Consider the following 23,602-nt stretch of genomic DNA (forward strand, 5'->3'; position numbering starts at 1 on the left):
TTCTGAATACAGTTTTATGTTACTCTGTCTTAATTTTATTCAACAAGCTGTCTGTAAGGGAAAAGATTGCATGTTAATCTGACCATTCTGTTACTATACAAAAAGTTAAAGAGCTTTAAAAGAACACTTGTTGAGGTCAGAGATTATATATTACTTGCCTTATATCTCTTTCCTGGGGCTTGAGTATGTGATAGGTACTCAGTAATTTGAATAAACAATGAATGACTTCACTATAATTGACAAGACTGACCCTGGTTTAACCTGTACTTTGTGGCTTGGGATTCTATTCAGCTAATGAAGAAATACCTATTTCTGATTTATTTCTAAGGCATTTCAGGATAGTGAGATGGTGTGATTACCTAATTCTTTGTCAGGGCCTATTTCTATATTTAATTATAATCATAAGCAGTTACCTGGCATATGAACTTTTAACATGTGATTGTTGTCTTTACTCCTACTAGATAATAGCAAATATATAATTGAGACCTATACCTGTATTGATATATATAGGTTAAAGCTCACAAATGAAAGCTACCCATTTGTAAATTGATCATTTTTATGAATTGGATAAAATAATACTGATATCCTCTAATATAAAAAGTAGTGTGAACTTTGAAAATTTAGAAATGACATCGTCTTTTTTAGACCACCCTTAATAAATGTACAAAAATGAGCTAAAATATCCTTTTAAAAGACACCATTAAAAAGTACCTTTATGGGACTTCCCTGGAGTTCCAGTGGTTAAGACTCCATGCTTCCACTGCAGGGGGCACGGGTTCCATCCCTGGTGGGGGAACTAAGATCCCGCATGCCCCTCAGTGTGGCCAAAAAAAAAAAAAAGAAAACAAATGAAAAACAAAAAACTCTTATTACACCCTTTTATTATAACTGTACTTTAATAATAGACTTTCAGCAACTGTTTAGTCAAAAACTTGAAAGTAGGCAAAACAAAACAACTTTGCTCCTGCAAGAGTGACGTGCACGCGCTTTGGGACAGTTAAAGAAAATAATGTTCACAAAACCCATACAATTTTACCCTTTAGGAGAGTTGCAGCTTTTTTTGGCCACAACTCCTGACTAGGTACAGCTAATCTACCCTTAAAAATACTGAAAAAACTTCAACATATTAATGACTGATTAATAATAGACAAAACAGAAAGAATCTTGTTAAGAACAGTTCCAAGTAATTTTTTTTTTGTTAAGTAAGAACAGAAATTGCAGTTCTGATCAGATGTGTTATCTTGTATAACACTGAGAAATGCAAAAAGAATAATAATTTTTGAGAAAAGAAAATGGCTAATCTATAGAGAATTTTTAACCCAAAACTTAAAGAAAAGATACTGAAAGGACCTGATGCTAAGTAAGTGCCAACTGTTTGTATGGTGTTACAAGAACTAAATTCTGTAAAGATGACATTTTCATATTGTATATGTGTGTGATATGGGTTATCTGGTCTTACTACACATGAAATATGGGAGTTTAGTTATTTACAGCTCTCACAAACTGGATTCCTTTTCAGTGCATCCAGTGCAACATGAAATAGGTTGTACAATGTCCTGTTTTTAGTGAGTTTTGTATTTGAACTAGCAAATATCTGCATTCCACCTGCCTATCCATGATTCCTAGCTTAATTACCAAGGCACGAATTCCATTAATTAAATTAAACACCATTTTTTTCCTTTCAGATTGCATTTTCAGTAGTTGCTAGTTTGAAGAAAGATTTTCAGATTTAGTCCTGGAAGTATTGGAATACATGTGGTTGACTAGAGTAATTTATAGCTTTCTTCTAAAGAGCTATCATTTAAGCCCTCATTTGTGATTCAGCCCTCATTTGTGATTCAATCTAAAACATGCATAGAATAGCTCTTGACTTTCCATTAAATTCATGCTATAATAATATAATAATTGTCATTTGATTATTTCTTCTAGTGTACTTATTATTTAGATAATAAGAATTCTAAATCAGTGAAACATCAAGTAATTTTCATAAAGTTTCACATTTAATCCCTAATAGAACTATGAAGGGTAACAAAAAAACCTCTGGTAGGAAGCTGATGTTTTCAAAATTCAACTACGGTATTCTAACTTGACTCTATATGTTTAACAGAGAAGACATATTTTTATCTAGTTATATTTAGCACCATGCCATTTGTCTGGTAGATTTATGTAGGATTTCATAGACTGCACTTTTCCATGCTAGGCCTTTTAGCATGCTTTATTTAACTCGCTGAAGCCACCAGAGTTTAAATGAGCACACATGCAAAATTGCGAAAATTCTCATAGCTAGAAAGAGGTTTGTAAAGAATTGTACAATAATTGGTGGAAACTACAAATTCGCATTTTTATATTAAAAAGGCAAGGTATGCTATACTTTTGGAAGTTTTGAACGTCACTGAAAGTTGTTTCATCACTTTTTTTTATGGCATTTGCATTCTCTTTTCCTATGTAATGATAAGCACTTCAGTGGGATCACACTTTTTTCTGTCTTTTTCTCTCTAATGCTAAAAATAAATTTTTGATTGCTTAAATAAAGTATAAGGTTTAAAGGCAGGATTAATGTTTAATGTTATAAATACAGAGTGTCACAGAGATATAGCATTGCTTATCTGTTAAGGCATTGGTGAACCATTATAAAGTTAAAATTTGGATAAAGAAAAGTAATCCTATTCAGTTGTTTATAAAGGACTCATTGTTGGTTGATAAAATTTGAATGTAAGCATTGCAATTGAGGGAAGTTTGCAGAGCCTGTTACTGAAAAGAACATATGACTTTTGATTGAAAAGGGGAAGGGGGCAAAACAAGCAGAACTTTTGTATGTGCTTCTAATTTTCTACATGGGATTTTTTCCTTCTCTATTATGTGGTTTCTTTTTTGTGTCCAGGAAATAAACATGATGATGGTACACAAAGCGACTCAGAAAATGCTGGGGCTCACAGGCGCTCTAGCAAACGTGCAACTCTTGAGGAACACTTAAGGCGCCACCATTCAGAACAGAAAAAGCTACAGAAGACCCAGGCTACTGAAAAGCATCAAGACCAAGCTGTTGTAAGTCAAACTGCTTTTATGATTGCATTCTTTGATGAAGACAATCCCAGAAAAAGAAGGTCATATTCTTTTACTCACAGTACGGGAATCTTGTGTCAGGAAACTACTTATTCAGCACCACATACAAAACTTGAAAAAACAAAATCTCCAACAGCAGATGCCAAAGTGGTTTCTTTGTCTTTACAGACTAGCTCTGCGCACCACAGAGGGGGGCATGGTGTTCCACATGGGAAATTGTTAAAACAGAAATCAGAGGAGCCATCGGTGTCAATTCCCTTCCTACAAACTGCATTATTAAGAAGTTCAGGGAGTCTGGGGCACAGACCAAGCCAGGAGATGGATAAAATGTTAAAAAATCAAGCTACTTCTGCTGCTTCTGAAAAGGATAATGATGATGACCAAAGTGACAAGGGTACTTATACCATTGAGTTAGAGAATCCCAACAGTGAGGAAGTGGAAGCAAGAAAAATGATTGACAAGGTAAATAATTGAAATTTGGGTATGATGTTAGTTTTCTCGTGGTGTATTACTATTGGAAATTACTAGAGAGTATAAAATGTTTTCATGTAGTCAGTATTTTGAAACTTTAGGATTTTGTTAGGGAACTGCAAGACTAACAATAAGACCAAAATGCTTTCTGATTTTATTCTGCTTATATTCTGAATTTGCCCGAGTTTCATATGTAAAGTCCTGTACATATAAGCTGGTTGGACCTTTTAAAGTTGTATAAATTTAAGATTGACTTTTCAAATGCTATACTTTGGCCATTCTCACTTTGCATTTATTTAAAAACTAAAAATCAAAACCAGATTGCTATGACTCTGTTAATATAAACATGAACATTAACTGATAATAAACAAAGGTTTCCTGCCTACTAATTTTGGAAGCAGATGAAAATACATATGTTTTAATCAATTTTGTTCTTTTTCCTTAGTTTCTTCTCTTACTTTCTATTCAGTGCTGTCTGTGGTGATAGAAAAATGTATAAAAACAAAATCAGTGTGTTTATGATACTCTGAGTTTAACCAAGTGTATACCTAGTCATGATGATTATTTACATTTCAGATTTGTTTTTTGATGTTATTGGTTAATGTGTATAATGATTGTTGTATGGTTTAAAAAGTAGTTTTGCTCCCAGTAATGGAAGGTTGACTTTAGAATCAGCTGTATATTTTATCCTCCGCTGGAAGATAGAAACATAAATTTGGCTAAACATTAATCCCTTGTTCAAGTTCTTATTACTCAGCACGTGAGCAGCATTAGCATCATTAGGGAGCTTGTTAGAAATACAAAATCTCAGGCCCATCTTAAACATACTGAATCAGAATCTGCTTAAAAGCAGGTTTCATATGCACATTAACATTTGAGATGCACTAGTTCACATGATGAGTTTACAGAGTGGTCTTTTAGAGAGAAGACGAGGTAAATAACCCTTTGGGATACAGGAAAATTATTAGGACTTATGTTTACTTTTTTTATATATATAAATTTATTTATTTAATTTATTTTTGGCTGCATTGGGTTTTCATTTCTGCACGTGGGCCTTCTCTAGTAGCGGCGAGCAGGGGTTACTCTTGGTTGCGGTGTGCGGGCTTCTCATTGCAGTGGCTTCTCCTGTTGTGGGGCACGGGCTCTAGGCGCACAGGCTTCAGTAGTTGTTGCACGTGGGCTCAGTAGTTATGGCTCGCAGGCTCTAGAGCACAGGCTCAGTAGTTGTGGCACATGGGCTTAGTTGCTCCGCAGCATGTGAGATCTTCCCGGGCCAGGGCTCGAACCCATGTCCCCTGCATTGGCAAGTGGATTCTTAACCACTCTGCCACCAGGGAAGCCCTGGATTTATGTTTACTTTTTTTTTTTAATTAATTAATTTATTTTTGGCTGCATTGGGTCTTTGTTGCTGCCCACGGGCTTTCTCTAGTTGTGGTGAGCAGGGGCTACTCTTTGTTGTGTGCAGGCTTCTCATTGCTGTGGCTTCTCTTGTTGCGGAGCACGGGCTCTAGAGTGCAGGCTCAGTAGTTGTGGCGCATGGGCTTAGTTGCTCCGTGACATGTGGGATCTTCCCAGACCAGGGCTCGAACCCGTGTCCCCTGCATTGGCAGGCAGATTCTTAACCACTGTGCCACCAGGGAAGCCCTATGTTTACTTCTAATTTCATAGTTTTTATTTCTATTTAGGAGTGTGTTCTATAGTGTATGTACGTAATTTCTAGTATCCATTTATTGAGGAGCACATGATCAAAATTTTTTACTGTTGGGGTATAGACTTCCAAACTTTTAGAGAACCATTAATTTAGGAAATAGATGTTATGAAAATTGTTAATAAGCAAAATAAAGCAATTAAGAAACAGATAAAGTGATTTTTCTGATTATATTAAAGGAAACCTAAGAACACGGTGGTAGCAATAGAAAATGACTCTTGGTGATTTCGAATTATTTTCATCATTGGGAATCAATAATGACATTTCTTTCAGATTATTTTAAAGTTTATAATTTTTCCTCTGGTTATTGAGAACAAGTATAGTGTTATTTAAAATACTGTCAAATAGAAAATAAAAGGATAGGTTTTGGAAAAAAAAGAATGCTAAGAAGTTTTAAAATTCAGATTAATATTAATTTTATCCTATTATAGCTTTGTTTGGTTTATGGATACTTCATTCATAGTTATTGATGTTTTCTCTATTAAAAGATCTTACACTGAGGGGGTTATATTGTAGTATTTAAGAACGTGAACACTTGTAGGAGACAGATTTGAGATTAAGTGCAAACCCTACATGTACTAGATAAAGTACATTGAGTAAACTCGAGTAAACTAACCTCTTTAAGCCTGTATTTATTTTTTTAATAAACTGGAGGAGATTTCACTAGGTTATGAAAAAAATTCAGTAAAATATATAAAAGTCTTATTACAATGCCTATCTTACAGTGAAAGGTCTATAAATGTTAGCTATGTTATTACCCTTACTAGGAGTTTCCACATATGAATCTCTACACTAGGTATTGATTAATCCTGAAAAGTTCCTCAGCATTGAAAGGGCCAAATCTGAGGTTCAAGTGGAAGGTACACTGCGAGGGAATAGCCTGGCCAGAATAGCAGAAAGCCAAGAAAGAAGTCACTGTTGCAGATGAGACTCTTTAAAAGTAAACTGCTGGATAGAGAGAGGAACCACAAAACCTGGTGTATACCTGCTATCTATAATTATCATAAGCATCTTTTTTTCATTTTCAAAAAGAGCCCCAGTTTCAATGACAAATTATATGGTCACACTATGGATAAAGGAAACCAAGATTTTAAAGCAGGATTCATTTAAGGGAATAATGTCAGGATGTGACTAAGTAGGTAATTCAGAGTCATTCTTGGTTTGTATAAACCAGAAAACAAAGCTAAGACCATAAGTCTAGGGGAAAACAAGAATCACTACATTATCTTGTGAATACCAAAGAAAAAGAGCTGAGATTCTACTAGCTGTGGTTAAAGCTAGAGGTTAGATTCATGCTAACTAAAGTCAGGCTCTGGGGAAACAAATGTCTGAAGAAGATGAGGTAACCTGTGGGCATGAAGAAAACAAAGACCAAAAATAGTCAGAATCAAGGCATAAGAAGGACTTTGGGAGGATGGGAGTAGATTCAAGCAGCATATCAAATTGCTTGGGTAAGCTCTGTCATCCATTTTCTCCCTTTTGAAGTTAGGGTGTGTGGGATGGAAGTTGGGACCATCAGCTGTTGTCCATCTGAATTTAATTGTTGTTTGGTCCTGAAAAAATGTGGTCTCTTTCCCTTTTTACTCCCTTATTTGAGAGCTGGTTTATTTCATTAATTTATACTTTTATCAACCTTTATTCAACATCAACCATGTGCCAGGCTTTGTGTTAGGAGAGAGAGATTGAAATTGAAAAGACAGGGTTCTTCCCCTCAATAACTAAGTATTTGGAGGGACAGAAATACACAAATAAAAACATATGAATTAAAAATGGTATGATGAATGCTTTGATAAACAAACTGTTCAAGGAAGGGTACCCAATAGTTTACATGAGGGGATCTCAGGTTAAATATCTTTTCCTCAGAGAAGTCTTTAGCTATCCAATCTAAGAAAACCTCCCCTAGTCACTGTCAAATCAGCTTGTTTCATTTTAATCATAAGCTTTGTAACCAGTTGATAGTTTCCCATTTATTTATTTGCCTCCCCACTCCCCTATAACACACACACACACGTGCATCTGCACACAAGAATATAAACTTCATGACTGCAGGAACCTAGTGCCTGGTATATAAAATGTCCTCAATAAATATTGAATTTAATTGCCAACTGAGCTCATTTTGAAACATGTGGAATTAATCCTTTAACAGGTATGGTCAAGGAGGGTTTTCCAAAAATATGGAGCAACCTTTTCAAAAGCACAGGAGGGTAGAGGACTTGTTCAGAGGACCACAGTTACTTTTAGAGAGATGAGATTGGACTAGATCTTGAAGGCCCCTACATATCGTACTAAGAACTTTAGATTTTTTAATGCTAAAGGCAGTGGTGAATCACTGAAAACTTTTAAATCTGGCAGTGATGTGCAAATCACTGTTGTAAGTGTGAAGAATGGATTGAAAATTAGAAAGGCTGGAAGAAGAGAAGACAATTAAAAAGCTGCTGACATATCCAGTAGTCAGTTGGATATAAAGGTCTGGATCTTAGGAAAGATATAAAGGTCTGGGCTAAAATAACAGTTTTGGAATTATAAGAGAGTAGATGTGAATGCAAAATAATAGATGAGATCACTTGGAAAGAATGTATAGCCTGAGAAGAAGCAAATATGGAATTCTTAGCAACACCAGTATGGGTGGACAAAGGAATAAGAGTGAATAAAGGAGGATCAAACAGAGGACTAAGAGAAAACCAAAAGGAAATAGTATCTTGGAATCAAAAACTCACTTACTCAAAAAGTGAGTAAGCAGCAGTGTTACATGATACACTGATATTAAATATAAGTACTAGAATGCCTTTTCAGTTCTTCCCCAAAATGCATTGTATTTCTGGGTCTAGAGAAGATAAGCAGAACATATATTTCCATCTGAACTCAGGAGAAGTTGCATACTGTTAAAATAGGATCTCTTTAAAGAGGTGATCAAGCTGAAATCCTATTATCTTTTTCAGTGCTGGTTGTACTGTTAGGTAGTTAAAAGGTGCTGAGATATCCACACCCCAACCCCCAAGTTATGGGATTACAGCATTTTGGTTTGTACTTTTGTGTTGTGTGTTTGTCAGTAGATAAACTTATTTTATGCTTTGTCCCCAAATTTACCTTTTATAATATTAACACAAATGTCTGTTATTTGTTATTTATAAAGAACTCTTAAGTTTTACATCTAAGCTTACATGGAGATGCGCTATAATAAGAAAGTGCTGTTAACTGCCTGGATTAAAGGTAATTATCTTCCATTGCAATGATAATCTCCCCTAGACCTCCCTCCTTTGACTTCCCGATGATACCTAGAGAACCCATCATAGTACCAGTTTCTTTCCCCACTCCTTCGTCCACAGTACTGCTGAGGGAAGAGGAGGATGTTGTCAGGGCTGCTTCATAGCCTTTCAAGCTAAATGAGAAACATTTGTAGCGAAAACAGAAAGCTAAATATTAAATGAAAAGAGAAAAATTGGTCATTGCAGAGGGCTTGAGGTTCTCTTGAAAAAGTGTTTCTCTTCTCCATAAATTTCATACCATAGACCAGTTCTTCCAGATACTTCTCCTTTCCTGAGTTTTGACTCCCCAAATACCTCTTATTAGCATATTCGCTCCCCTCATGGGGCCTTGTATCTATCAGTGCTGATTCTATAGGCAGCAGGTGGTAGGGAAAAATCCAGAACCAAGAGAACTATAAGAAGACTGGAAACCTGGAATGAAGAACATCTACAGTGGTGCGTCAGCCCAGAGGAAGTCCGTGCTGAGAACCTAGATCCAGGTTTAAGCAGTTTGGAATGGAGATATTCCAAACTCAAGTTCACAGCAAGATTTTACATTAGGTCCAAGTCAGAGCCAGGGAACTATGATAAACCAGAGTCAGAATCTAGGTAGAGAGTGCCAGTTAGAACACAGAGGAAGGAGGCATGTTCAAAGTCCACTCAAACACCCAATCAAGATGTATGGGAACTAAAGGATAAGAGATCAAATAAGAGCTTGAGTCATAAGAGAGGACATTGATAACAGAGGCTGCATTTGGGTTTTGACTTAACATTTTTTTCTACTTCCTGTCAATCCAGAAATAATCTCAGTTAATGGGCCGAAGCAAATAGTGGTTCTTAACAGGTAAATTATGACAGCTTGATTTTTCTTCCTCTTATACTAATCTTCTTTCTTGCAGTCTCTTCATTGAACAATTTTTTAAAAAATTTTCTATCAGGAGAATTTACTTTTGGTCACTCTGATTGATGCTCCTCTCCCCTTCTTAGCACCCCCATGTTCTTCTTAGGTATAGGAAACCCTATCCTGCTATATTAATTCTCAAAGCTTCATAAGGGAACCCTTACCTTTTTTTCAGTCAAAAGCTTAACATTTAATAGGTTTACCCCTGTTTTCCTTTCTCTATTATTATATGAGATCTTATTTATTTTCCTGCTTTTAAGGGGCTTTCCACTTACTGTGCCCTAGTCTAATGAGCTCTTCCCTGTGTGGTGGTTTTGTTTTGTTTTGTTTTTCCATGCCTACTTCCTTCTCATAATTTACTTTCAGAGGCTTTCTTTAACCACCCTACCTAAAATAGCCCTAGCATTCCCCTCTTACTACCATGTTTGATTTTCTTTATAGAACTTACCTCTAGCTAGTTTATTTTCTTTCTCTCCTTTCTAGAATGATCTTATTTGCCTTGACCATTTCTGTATGTCTTGTGCCTTGAACAGTGCCTGGTATGTAGTAGACACTCAATATCTGTTGAATGAATGAATGAGAGAGAAAAATTTTTGACATGCTTTTTTCATTTTTATCAATATTTGTATGTGGTTAGCTATATATTAGCTAAATTATTTCATTGAATTTGTAGATTGGTTAAATCCAATCAGGCCTCCACAAACAGGTTTTCCTGTATTTTACGTGCTGAAACTAGTTTATATCTTGATTTCAAAGTAACTTGTTAAAATGTATAATTTAAAACCTTGTATGTTTTATAAGCTTCTCTTTGTACTAAGAAACATGATTTCTTGTACTAAGAAACATGGTTGTGTCAGAAGAAATGTATAAGTTTCAGGGGAATTGCCTTGATTAGTAGAAAACTAGAGATACCTTTGCATTTCTAGTGGTACCTACCTAACGACTTAGTGCTTAAGAATCTTTTTGGCAAGGAAAGGAAGGGTAAGATGGTCATTGATGAGCAGTCAGATTTTAGGGATGAAAGAAAAGAATTCATGACAGTGAAATAAGCCATAAAGAGGAGAGAAATCGGACATTTTAACTATAGAAGCATTAAAATAGACCTGAGTGTGATTTGAGTATACAAAAGGAGGAGCTAATAGAAAAACAATGGTAAACAGTGTTGGAAAGGGAAGAGATTGTGGCTGTAAGACTCCTAAGGAATGGGAAGAATCAAGGATGTAGGATAGATTTTGGGAGGGGACAAAGATTTACCCAGACAGGTGAAAAGGAAGAAGGTAAGTCCAGATAGTGCCGTTTTTAAAAAACTGAGGTAAAATTCACATGACATTTACCATGTTAGCCATTTAAAGTGTGCAGTCTATTGATTTTTAGTACATTCACGGTGTTATGCAACCATCAGCACTGTCTAATTCCTGGACATTTTCATCACCCTAAAAAGAAATCCCATACCTATTAAGCAGTCACTTCAGATTCCTCCGTCCCCCAGCTCCTGGCAACCACTAATCTACTTTCTGCATCAGTGGATTAGCTTATTCTGGCCATGTCATATAAATGGAATCTCATAGTATGTGGCCTTTTATGACTTGCTGCTTTTCACTTAGCATATCTTTTCAAGGTTCATCCGTGCTATAGCATGCATCAACACTTCATTCCTTTTTATGACTGAATAATATACCATTGTGTGGATATACCACACTTTATTTATCCATTCATCCATTAAGAGACATTTGGGTTGTTTCTACCTTTTGGCTATTGTGGGTAATGCTACATGAGCATGCATATACATGTGTTTATTTGTATACCATGATAAATTATAAAATATCTCTCCTACCCCCATTCTGAACTCCTTTTTTTCTAACAATTTTGTCTGAATTTTCAATTTAGAAGTTGATTAAAAATATGTTACAAAAATAACAATGTTAAACATTCAGAACCATTTATTCCACTGAAATTGTGGGACTTTGCATTTTAAAAATGAAATTAGATTTTCATGGAAAATTACAAGTTAAAAAAAATTCTCTATTAAATCTTCCTGATTTTGTTCCCTGATGTTAGCGGCTAGCATTCTGCATAGTTCTTGAACTATTTATATGTGAAGTGATTTCCATAAACCATGAGAACCTCTACTATTGATTTGAACTGGTAGAGACCCTGCTCTCCTTACCCAGGAGGTCCTTGCTCATTGAAGAAAGAGACATTCTCATCATCTGAGGGTGAAACTTCAGTGCATTTTTACTTAGACCCTTTGATATGATCAGTATACTAATGCAGTACCATTCTTCAGTTGTTATTTTAAAATAGGCGTACAAGAGCTTGATATTTAACCTATTATGTTTCTCATTTCTGTGGAAAGATGAATTCTGAATTTCAACTGATTCGGAAAATTTTTTAAGTAATAAATAAAGAACTATTGCTATTGAATTGCCAATTTACTCTACATTTGTATTATCATATTTCTATGCCTAAGTCTTCTCCCTTCCCCCACCCCTTTTGTCTCCACTTTCTGTCACAAGAAGCAAGCCACCTATGTCTGAGCTTGCCAAATGTAATTTGACCTCTCTTTACAAGTATTCAATAGGTGGAATATTTACCCCCATGAAAGTTAATCCTGTGTTCTTTGGTTTGATTATACCATTATTCCCCCTTCCCCAACCTCCAATTTCAGAATTAGATACGGTGGGCATTTTTAGTATAGTCTGAACTTTTAAACAAAAATGTCGTTAATGGTAATATGCTAGTGAAAAACCAAGGGCAAACTTTTCATAGGCTTGGTTTGTGTTATATATACTAGCCCTTTATCATCTGCAGAATGTTTAGTTTCTTTAAATTTAAAACTAAAATCTAAAAATATTGTCTGGTTCTTATAGAAATATTGTTTTAACTGCAAAATACCCCTGCATGGTTCAGGTGACATTCTCTTTTTTTTTTCTAAGCTCCTGTTTTGGACTAAACTCCTCGAGAGCAAGGACTGAGTTATATCTATATTATATATATATATTAAATGCCCTATGGTGGTGAGCCCAGTAGCCTACAAATAACAAGTACCATATCTCAGTAACAGGTTGTTAAAATTGTTTAAAGTAGTCAATGAGATATAGGTGTGAAATCCCAAAGTGAAATGCCAGATTATCACATACACATATTCAAAAGAAAAGATTGAGAACACATTCCATAATTCTGTCTTCTTACCCTAAACCTAGAGGCTGTGGGGAGGGTCACAGGTCACTCCCCCATATAGAGATGCATCCACCTGGATCATGGGAACTATAGGAGAGAGCACATGAAAGCCACTCCCAACCCCTAAGATAAATAAGTTATCTTTAAACTGCCAGTCCCAGAGAGCTCAGAGAATATAAGTTCAAAAAGAAATTTTCTGTTCCCATACCACTCCTTCTTCCTCCCCATGCCCTTCAGAAGAATTAAAAACTGACTGACAAACTTGGGGAGGAGGGTACTACTTAGAGTGGAAGCATAAAAGTTGGACAGATATCTGATCTCTCTCCCTTCCTCAGTTTAGACTTGTAGCCTAAAAAAGTTCCTAGCTGAGTGAGGGACACCTGAGTTTGTACTCTATCAGGTTTGGGGGTTTAATTGAGCCCTGGTCAGAGTGGGGAAGAGAAGAGATTCATGAGCCTGGGTTAGTATACTGTATTTGCAATACCCTTGAGCCATCTAGGAGGAGAAAGTACAGGTAGGTGAGCAGCTGTCTACAGTTGGTGATTTAAGTGAAGCCTTGGATATGGGTGGAATCACCTAGGGACAAAATCTAGAATGAAAAGATGAGAAAATCTAGCAAACTTGGTCTCTGCTTTGAGGAGCTCTTAAGTTCTGTTTAAGCATTATATTGCATGTCAGATTATATGTACTTTTTTAGATATGGAAAGTATTATAGCTTCAAAGTACATAGACAGTATAGCTGTTTCTGTCTTTGTTTTCACACAAAAGTTGTGGATTTTTTGTACCTAGACACGAAGATGACAGTTTGGATTTCAAGCTGAGCTAGTTATAACTATTACTAATTTTTCAAAACACTATCAAAAATACGGGTATGAACTTTGAAGGCTTCTTTGCTCATACAGCTGTACTTCAGGCCCTATCACTTGCTTGGAAAATAAATTGCTACTTCTCTGACAGATATATATGCACAGCTATCTCTAATGTTTTAAGAGGAATCTGTAGAAAGTCATCTGAGTACTCTTTCTGTACAACTTCAGTCCCCGTCCCTAAAAACATTAGTTCTCTGTGTGTGGGGGTCTTTTGTTATTATTTCAAAATAGTGTCAGAAGCGATTTGGAGAGATTTAATATATTTGAAACTGCTGGTGCTTAGATATTTGAGGAAATCAAGTTTTGGAAGTCCATTATTAGAATTAAATGTCATCAAATCAGAAATTAACTGAAGGTAATTTGTAAATTAACATGCCAGAGAGATACAACATGCAAGTAATCACATGTGGTTATTTTTCTTTTACTTCCAAACTTGAACTGTAATTTTTTTCTAGTAATTATACAAATAAGGAAATAAACTTCAGTAAATGTAGAGTTAAGTGACTTGAGTTAGAAATAATTTTAAAATTTTATTTTAAGATAGTCAAATAACTTAGTAGTTCTAATTTCTTTCTTTATAAGTGGGGTTGAAGGCAGAGCACATGGAAAGGTATACTTCGCAGGTTTTATTGCTGTTCTTGTTAAACTTACTAATTCTGCTGTTTAGCAAAATGAAGCAGGTTTGTTTTTTTCCTTCTGTACACTGTGCTTCCATATATTATTAAAATTTATATTTGATTTAAAGTTAATAATACACAATTTGCTCTTAAAGCAAAGATAATTTAAAATATTGAGTGATTCAACAGAATATTAAATCATAATTCCTGAAAACTATAGTTATATTTGAATTAAATATTAAGTAATGCCATCTAGTGGTAACATTTCCAAGTTTAGTGAATTTGAAACTTTGGTATCTGCTTTACTAAATGTGGACTTCAGAATTTATCAGCTAGGTATACTATATCATTAAAAAGGTTTCTGGAAAATAGTTTAACCTAAGGGTTTTCCCCTTTTTGGTGGCAAATGAAGGCTCTTTGGTTATGTTCTAAAGATCCTTTCTACAAAGTGCTAATTGAAACACATGATTATTCTTTATTTTGATAATTAGAGCCACATAAATACATATATGAGTTAAATTTATACATATAGTTTTCTAAGGTCCTAAGTAACTATGCTTAAATAATAAGCATTGGGAACGAAGTAGGCTTAATAGTAAAACAGAATGTTAAAGTTTATTTAGTTATAACCTTTTCCCAGTCTATTCAGGGGCTATTATGTGCCAATAAATGAGTAAGACTCAGGTAACTGCCCTTAAAGGCACATGATTGATTGTTGGTCTCTGTGTTTAGAATATTTCAGAAGTGTTGACCATAGGCACCCTTCTTATTGAAAATGCTGATCTGTGTGCATAGACTCAGGAATCTGCATTTCAGACAAAGGCCTTTAAGTTTAAAAATTATGTTATAGTCTATATAAAGTTTGAGAATTATGGCATATTCTATACAAAGATCATACGTTAAAATCTGTTACTTAGGACCTTAGAAAACTATATGTATAAATTTAACTCATATATGTAAATGTTAAGCATCTGTTAGGGAAGGAACAGATAAAATCAGCCATACCTTTAAGCTTCCAACATGCTCCTCAAAAATAACAGCAAAGAGACAAGCTGTGGTACTCTTTCCTAACTCTTGGCATTATTGTAATGCTTAACATTATAAACATCTTTTAACAAAACAAATGTAATATCCTGAATATCTCTTATTTATTATCAAATAGTACATTTTGCTAAATGTTTAAAAAGGACATTTACATTTACATAAGCTGTCACTGCCCTGTTTTCGTCTCCAGCTCTTACTCCTATTGGATGTTACCCTATCTTTAAACAAGTTTCCCTCATTATTGAAGTTACCTATGAAATTAACCTGAAATATTATTTGCCTCTGAAGTTACTGATAATACTCACATATTAATCTGGTACTCAGACTTTTCATTTATAGAGTAATTTTCTCCTCCTAGGTATTTGGAGTGGATGACAATCAAGATTATAATAGGCCTGTTATCAAAGAAAAACATAAAGATCTGGTAAAAGATTGGGCTCTCAATTCTGCTGCAGTAGTAATGGAAGAAAGAAAACCACTGAGTACACCTGGATTTCACAGCTCAGAGGTAAACACATCTTTCTCATATTTTTTACTTGCACAAAATATAAATTTTTTTCATTTGTAATTACAGCTGACCCTTGAACAACACAGGTCTGAACTGTGCAGCTCCACTCACACACAGATTTTTTTTCACTAGGTACATACTATGGTAGTACATGATCCATGGTTGGTTGAATCCATGGATTGGGGACCATGGACACAGAGGGCCAACTGCAAAGTTATACATGGATTTTTGACTACATAGAGGGTTGGAGCCCTTATTCCCCCCACCCCCCCACCTTTGTTCAAGGGTCAACTGTATATTATTATAAACAATTGATATATCCTCTTGTAAAATACTTTAAATTAATATGCTTTTGTCAGTGAGTGAAAATGTTAAATTTCAGTAAGCAATTAATGAGAGCTATATGCTCACTAATCTAATTGACATTTTGAGATAAGACAAAAAAATATACACTGTATATACTTTCTAGGAGGTCATGTATTTGGAATGGAAAGATCTGTCATGCCAGGGAACATATGTATGGTAGTGTCTGATAGATATAACAGAAACCTAAATAAGTGCCCTTGTAGTGCAGCCCAGGATATAACTAGAATAATGTGAAATTAATTAAGGGTGGCTTGGTTAAGATAGTTTTGGAGTCAGTATAGTATAGTAGAGCTTCTAGGACCTGAGTGCAAATCCCAGAACTGCCACATTTAACAGAATACCTTTGAGTCAGTCATTTCCCCTCTCTCATCTTCAGTCTTCTCATCTATACAAATGGCATTTTTGATAAAACCTATTTACAAGGAAGGATATGAAGCCTAGAAAGTACCCAGCATCGTAATTTTCTGAGATTTATGCAGTCAACAAATGTTTATTCCCTTATCAGAAATATTAGAATTTCATTCTACACTGATATGTCAGAAAGAAGTGTTAAAAAAAGTATATGACTGAGAATTATTAATTAATTACAATTTATTCAACTAACAAGATCTAACATTCAGTGGATGCTTTCTGCGCACCATTTTACAAATAATGAAACTGAAGTATGTAGAAATTAATTTGGTCAGTGTCTTAAAACTAGTACCTTGTGGAGCCAGAATTTGAACCTCAAGGAGACTTGATTTCTTAACTCATTCTTTTATTCATATATTGCCTTTCAGGAAATGAGTTAATTTATAATATACAAGTAGTAAATAAATGTTGAATATAAATAAAATCTTAAGATATAAATAAAACAAAATATAAATGAGGTATTTGTGTGAAATGTAAGTATTCTTTATAGACAACTAAATACACATACATATTTGCTTATTAATGTAAAAATTTTTCCTTTATGGCCTGCTATTTCCTGAAAACTGTCAAAACAATTACTGTATTTTAGTATTCTTTTTTCCTCCTTCATCTTAGAGAATTTTTATTTTGATTTCTGTTTTACGAGATGTGTAATTATTGAAAGCGAGTGATACTTACTTGAAGCAATGTTTTAGTATTCTGATTAATCTAGAAAGGGTGCTGGTGATTGTGAACTTGTAGGACTTCCTCTTCTCCTCTCTATCCCCTCAGCCCATGCCAAGTAAATTTATATATAGCCTGAGTATGTACCTACCTTTGAAGGAGTCACCTAAACAAGCCATTAGAACAGTCTGCACAGAATGAGTCTACATAAATGTGTGTCTTTGAAACCCACCCTGTTGTGGGTATTCCTAGCATGATTTGTACTGGTACTTCCTTCAGTCTCAGAACTGTGAGCAGCCCCCAGGAAACCTTGGAGGAAATTCAAAGATTCAGCAGGCTTTGGTACCCTTAGGCTTCACTGTATGTATGTCACTATGTGTACAACTTCCTATTTTAATCTATTATTCTTGAAATCATATAGTATATAGTCTATATGAAATATTTATCAGTTTCTAGCCTGTCATTTGACACTTTTAATAAAATATTGCTTTGAATAATTGAGAATAAAATTTGGTCAGAGCTATCCATTCCTTAGTTGTCATTACAGGTTCAATACTAAGCATTGGCTTAAACTTTCAGTGAGGAAACATTTTTTCTGTACTCCTAGATCTTCCATATTAAATGCCTAGATTGACCTAGTTTTAAGAATTACCAATATGCATCCATAAGTCTGTGGAAGCATATCATGAATTAAATTCTGTTTCACAGTTGACTAAGTACTTGCCTTAAAGACAGATGTAGACAGGGGCAGGTCTAGGTTCAGACTGGTTATACAAAAATCCTTAAAGATTGAGTCATTTCTAGCTTCTATTGGAAGTACTAAAGTGTTGTAGAAAGAAGCCTAAAGCTTTGGGTTTGTTTTTGAAATCCCTGAAGACATGACCTGGGAGATTTAATACTCCTTGAGACTCTGGAACCAGTCTGATTCTTGGAAACATTTAGAGGGCTGGAGAACAACTTAGAAATAGGTCTTTAAACTCTGTTCTGTAGAATGGAGTAGAACTAACTTCACTGTGGTAGCCACAAAGCTATTGTAGTACGCCTGAGTTTATTTAGTAGCAGTAAATTTTAAGCTCTAAGAGTTTATTTTAGTACCATTGTTATACATAATAAGTACAGAAAATTATACTACATTCACAGGAATAATGTTGTAGTTAAAAGAGGTGCCTAGAAAATCTTCAATTTACATATGAGGAAATTTAGTACATGATAATATATCAATGTGAGGTTTAAATATTGCTTTGTATGATAGGTTAAATGGAATTTAATGACTAAATGGAATTCTCTGAACACAAGAATCAGATTTGACCAGACTAGGTCATTGCATTCTCTTATTTCTCTCCTTTAGGAAGGCACATCTTCATCTGGAAACAAGCGTTGGGTTTCACAATGGGCTAGTTTGGCTGCCAATCATACAAGGCATGATCAAGAAGAAAGGATAATGGAGTTGTCTGTACCTGTTGCTTTAGAGAATGGTATTTTCTTTCCTTCTTTCTTTTTTTTTTGTGAATCATACATCAATTTTTAAAATACTATAAGCTAAATCTATATAGTGAGATGTAAATTAAACCTAAATAAACATATTCACATGGTCTCATGCTCATACTGTATATAGATTTTATTTTCAATAAAAATGTAGATATCATTAAAATATAACCCTAACTGAAGATAAAGAGATAATTTGTAGATGAAGCATATATATACATACTCACACAAATTTATATATATACAACATATATATAAATGAAAATTTAAAAATAAGACTAACACAGTTCCAAACTATCCCATTCATTAACACAACAAATATTTAAATGCCACTTTATGCCATACGTTCAATGAAAAAGAATTTACTTAATATGTATTTAATTTACTTAATACATCATCTGCAAACCTATGTAATATGATTTTTATTACCTTTTTATTATATTTCTGTGAACTGAAATATAAAGTTTCTTTAAAAAAACACAAAATTATATGCCTCTTATGATTTTGTTATTAGATTCAGTTAATTACGTTCTTAATTAAAAATAAAACTCTCAAGGAGAATTTGTATGTGGCTTTTTACCTGTATTCTTAGTTGTATTATTGGAAATGGAAATAGAAATTTGTTTTGTCTTTGACTTGTGGCACCCAGAAATCTGTTTAGGAATTTTGTAAACATTAGTCAGCAAGTATTTGAGCAAGGTACACATCAGTGTACTAGAAAAGCTATATAATTTATCATAGAAGCTAGAAGTAATTTTTAATATTACCAAAAATCTTTGGAAAGACAGAGTAATTTGCAACTTGGTTCACATAAACTGATTACTGTTTGGGAAACAAAGAAAACAGACAGAGAGGCTAGGCAAATTTACAAAAGAATCATTATAAAATGATTATTTGCTGTGGAAAGAAAAATTTTATACTTGTAATAAAAATTAATAGTACTTGGCCTTCATTATTTCATTCCTGTTTCATGTTCTAAATGAACTTTCTTAGATAGGCTGATAAATCTACTTATAATCTAAAATGTTCTCGTCAAATATTCATTGAGTGTGTTAGGAGCCAGGACAGTGTGAGAAATCCTAGAAAAATACAAAAAGATAAAATAGCTATTACAGTTTAGTGCTTCACGTAGCACGAAGGAGATAAGACATAACCAAATAACATGATTAATTGCTAAATTAAAGTTACATCAGTAAATTATTAGGTATTTTCCTACATTATAACCATAGTATTGCTATGAAATTTAAATGCCAAAATTTTAGAATTATAAAAGGAAGAAAAGACCCACAGAAGCTATATCTATTATCTTTTTCCCACTTATCCCCAAAAGATTTAAATGCTTTATATGTTAATTTATATTTCCCTAAAAAGATCCATTTTCTCAGAAATACATTCCGTTTATAAGCAGTCAGGAAAGTCCTCCTTAAGTAGTGTTCTCAAAGTCTCTCACATGGAAAAATCAAAGTTATATATTTTCTCATTGGCTTCTCAGTTTGAGGCTTTAATATACCAGAAGATCATAATTTAAAAATACCTCAGTTTGTAAAATTATGGCAGGTCCTGTCACCTTTTTCCGGTCTTATAATTTTTAAAAATCTTTTAATGAACTTTGAATTTTTCTTTAGAAAACCTTGTTAAAATTCTACATTTTCTGTTTTACTTAGGAAATCCAAACTTCTCATTATTTCAGTAGATAATAATGCTTATTAAAAAACAGGTGTATTATTATTCTTTACTATGTAATTCAAAGTATAACAAATAAACAGTGTTTATTAGTCATTATTTTTGCAATTCTATGTACCCTACGTAGAGTCCATTTTTTGTGAGCGAAACTTCACAGATGCGACAAGTCACAAAAGCAAGAATGAACACAGTAAACTTCTCTGCCATAAAACACATTAAGGGAAAAAAGAGAGCAACAGATGTAGGTTTAAGATCAGATGACCCTGATTTTCATCTCATACAATTTGCTTTCTTGACTCTTCTATTAGTAATCTACCTATTTGTGCAGTTTGGCATTGTATTTTCTTTTTAAACTACACTGTCACAATATTGGCTTATTTACTCAAAGTTTTACTTTATACTTAAGCCATTTCTTAACTTCAGAATCTAAGATAATATGATACTCGTTTGCCCCAGTAAGTTCCTTATTTGTTGTTTCATTTTATAGATACAGATATCAGTGAATCTGGCCTTTCAGTGAGAAGTACTGGCTCAGCAACTTCCTTGGCTAGTCAGGGAGAGAGAAAGAGAAGAACCCTTCCCCAGCTTCCAAATGAAGAAAAGTCTCTTGAGAGCTCCAGAACAAAGGTTATAGCACAGAGGTCAGAGATAGGAGAAAAGCAAGACACGGAACTTCAGGAGAAAGAAGCACCTACACAGGTATACCAGAAAGATAAACAGGATGCTGAGAGAGCCCTGAGTAAAATGAACAGGGCAGTAAATGGTGAGACTCTTAAAAGTGGTGGAGATAATAAAACCCTGCTTCACTTAGGCAGCTCTTATTCTGGAAAGGAGAAAAGTGAAACTGATAAGGAAGCTTCTTTTGTAAAGCAAACATTAGCTAAAATCCAGCAACAAGAACAAAAGGAACAGGCACAGTGGACACCTACTAAATTATCTTCTTCAAAAAATATTTCAGGTCAGATAGATAGATGTAGGGAGGAACCTTTCAAACAGGAGTCACAACCTCAAGAAAAAATTCCGGGACTTTCTATAAGCAAAGGCGAAAGAGTGATACAAAACGAGAGTAAGCGAAGAAAAGCTGAGGAAATTCTGAAAAGTCAGACTTCAAAGGGAGGAGACAAGAAGGAATCCTCCAAGTCATTAGTGCGGCAAGGAAGCTTCACTATAGAAAAACCTAGCCCCAACATACCCATAGAACTTATTCCCCATATAAATAAACAGGCTTCATCTACATCCTCTTCTTTAGCGTTAACAACTGCCAGCAGAATACGAGAAAGAAGTGATTCTATGGATACTGATTCTAGTTTGGACACAACCCTTATTCTAAAAGACACAGAAGCAGTAATGGCTTTTCTAGAAGCTAAACTGCGTGAAGATAATAAAACTGATGAAGGCCCAGATACTCCCAGTTATAACAGAGACAACTCCATTTCACCTGAATCTGATGTGGACACAGCTAGTACAATCAGCCTGGTTACTGGAGAGACTGAAAGGAAGTCAACCCAAAAGCGAAAGAGTTTCACTAGTCTCTATAAAGATAGGTGTTCCACAGGTTCTCCTTCCAAAGATGTTACAAAGTCATCATCTTCAGGTGCTAGAGAGAAAATTGAAAAGAAAACAAAAAGTCGTTCCACAGACGTAGGTTCTAGGGCAGAGGGTCGTAAATTTGTGCAGTCCAGTGGAAGAATAAGGCAGCCTTCAGTAGATTTAACAGATGATGACCAAACCTCTAGTGTACCTCATTCAGCCATCTCTGATGTTATGTCATCTGATCAGGAAACTTACTCTTGTAAATCTCACGGAAGGACTCCACTTACCTCAGCGGATGAGCATGCACATTCCAAACTGGAAGGAAGTAAAGTAACTAAATCCAAGACTTCTCCTGGAGCACCTGGTTCATCCAGTAAATCAACCACTCTCCCAAGGCCACGACCCACCAGGACTTCCCTCTTGCGCAGAGCCCGACTTGGTGAAGCTTCAGACAGTGAACTTGCCGATGCTGACAAAGCATCTGTGGCTTCTGAAGTGTCCACAACAAGTTCGACATCGAAACCTCCCACAGGAAGGCGTAACATTTCTAGGATTGATTTGTTAGCTCAGCCTCGTAGAACAAGGCTTGGCTCATTATCAGCTCGCAGTGACTCTGAAGCAACAATCTCTAGAAGCAGTGCCTCTTCACGGACCGCAGAAGCCATCATTAGAAGTGGAGCCAGATTAGTACCTTCAGATAAATTTTCTCCTAGAATTAGAGCTAACAGTATCTCTCGACTATCTGACTCCAAGGTCAAAAGTATGACCTCAACACATGGCTCTCCTTCAGGTAAATGGGATCCAGACTTTTTATAATATTAGCATATTTCTTTTATGTTTTGGGACTCCTTTTTAAAAAAATTAAATATTAGTGTTGATTCCCAAAATTTTCATCAGAAAACTCATGCTGTAGAGGGTTTTGTTCCTATAAAAATTACTTTATTTAGCTTAGTAAATGGAAAATTCAGAAGTTATACAAACTTCCAATTAATGTCCTGGTGCAAAATAGTGATTTCAAAATTAGAAGTATATTGAACCGATTTGGGAATTTTAATTGTCTAGTTGGTGAGGTATCTGGATTTGTGTGTCAAAGTTAGATTAGGAATTATTATCTAGTTTATACAATAGAAATTAATAAAAATTAATATTGTGTTTCTAAAGACATGTTTAACTTTTAAACATCTTCACATAATTCTAAGAGTCTGAAGAAAAGCAGTATACCCTTTATTTCTCCTTTCAGAGCTAAATGAAATAATCGGTTTTATCCTTTTTTCCTATTTATTTTGAAACATCTTGTATTTTTTTAAGTTAAATCTGTTTATGGTCGGGGCAGGTGAGAACTGATCCTTAATTTATTGCAGTGAAAGAAGATGGATTTGAGAGACAGTCACTAAGCACGTGGGCGAAACTGGGCTATAGAAATTTAACTGGTTATGAGCATTATCTCATAAGGTGCCGTTATATCATTTAACTAATGAGAGTAATTAGCTGTCATTGATTGTAATAATTACAAAAGCTACTTTCTCCCCACCAGAATTAACTGCTTCTGGCATATTTGTCTGTTTATATACTTCATATTCAAAGCCATAGCCAGTGAGAATACATATGTGATCAAAGAGTACTAAGACAGATATTGGTGTGTATCCTGTAAACATGGTCTCATCACTTCATAATCAGCTTCATATGTGGGTGTGGCTGAAAAGGACAGTTGAGGGGAAACCAGCTGTTAAAAGACTTGAAGATTCATTTTCATCAGTCATCTAAGTGAGCCCTAAGTCTTGAGTGAAGAGTAAAGGGAAAGTTGGTGTGCAATCTTTTTTTTTTAAATTTTGACTTCTATTACAATATAGCCTAC

The 23,602-nt window shown here is 34.7% G+C and overlaps 1 protein-coding gene across 8 annotated transcripts in view; it reads left to right on the forward strand.

Annotated features, from left to right (window-relative positions):
- Positions 1-23,602, forward strand: part of CEP170 (centrosomal protein 170) — a 145,198-nt gene that overhangs the window by 92,044 nt on the left and 29,552 nt on the right. For 6 of the 8 annotated variants that reach the window (XM_082615760.1, XM_082615761.1, XM_082615757.1 and 3 more), the window contains exons 9-12: positions 2,882-3,525; positions 15,457-15,606; positions 18,395-18,521; positions 20,702-22,537. In XM_082615760.1, the coding sequence (XP_082471886.1) occupies positions 2,882-3,525; positions 15,457-15,606; positions 18,395-18,521; positions 20,702-22,537 (2,757 nt within the window). The remainder of the gene's footprint in view (positions 1-2,881; positions 3,526-15,456; positions 15,607-18,394; positions 18,522-20,701; positions 22,538-23,602) is intronic. The other 2 variants (XM_082615763.1, XM_082615764.1) reach the window with 1 other exon arrangement.

Source organism: Mesoplodon mirus (genome assembly GCF_964341445.2).
Source record: "Mesoplodon mirus genome assembly, chromosome: 3".
NCBI lineage: Eukaryota > Metazoa > Chordata > Mammalia > Artiodactyla > Ziphiidae > Mesoplodon > Mesoplodon mirus.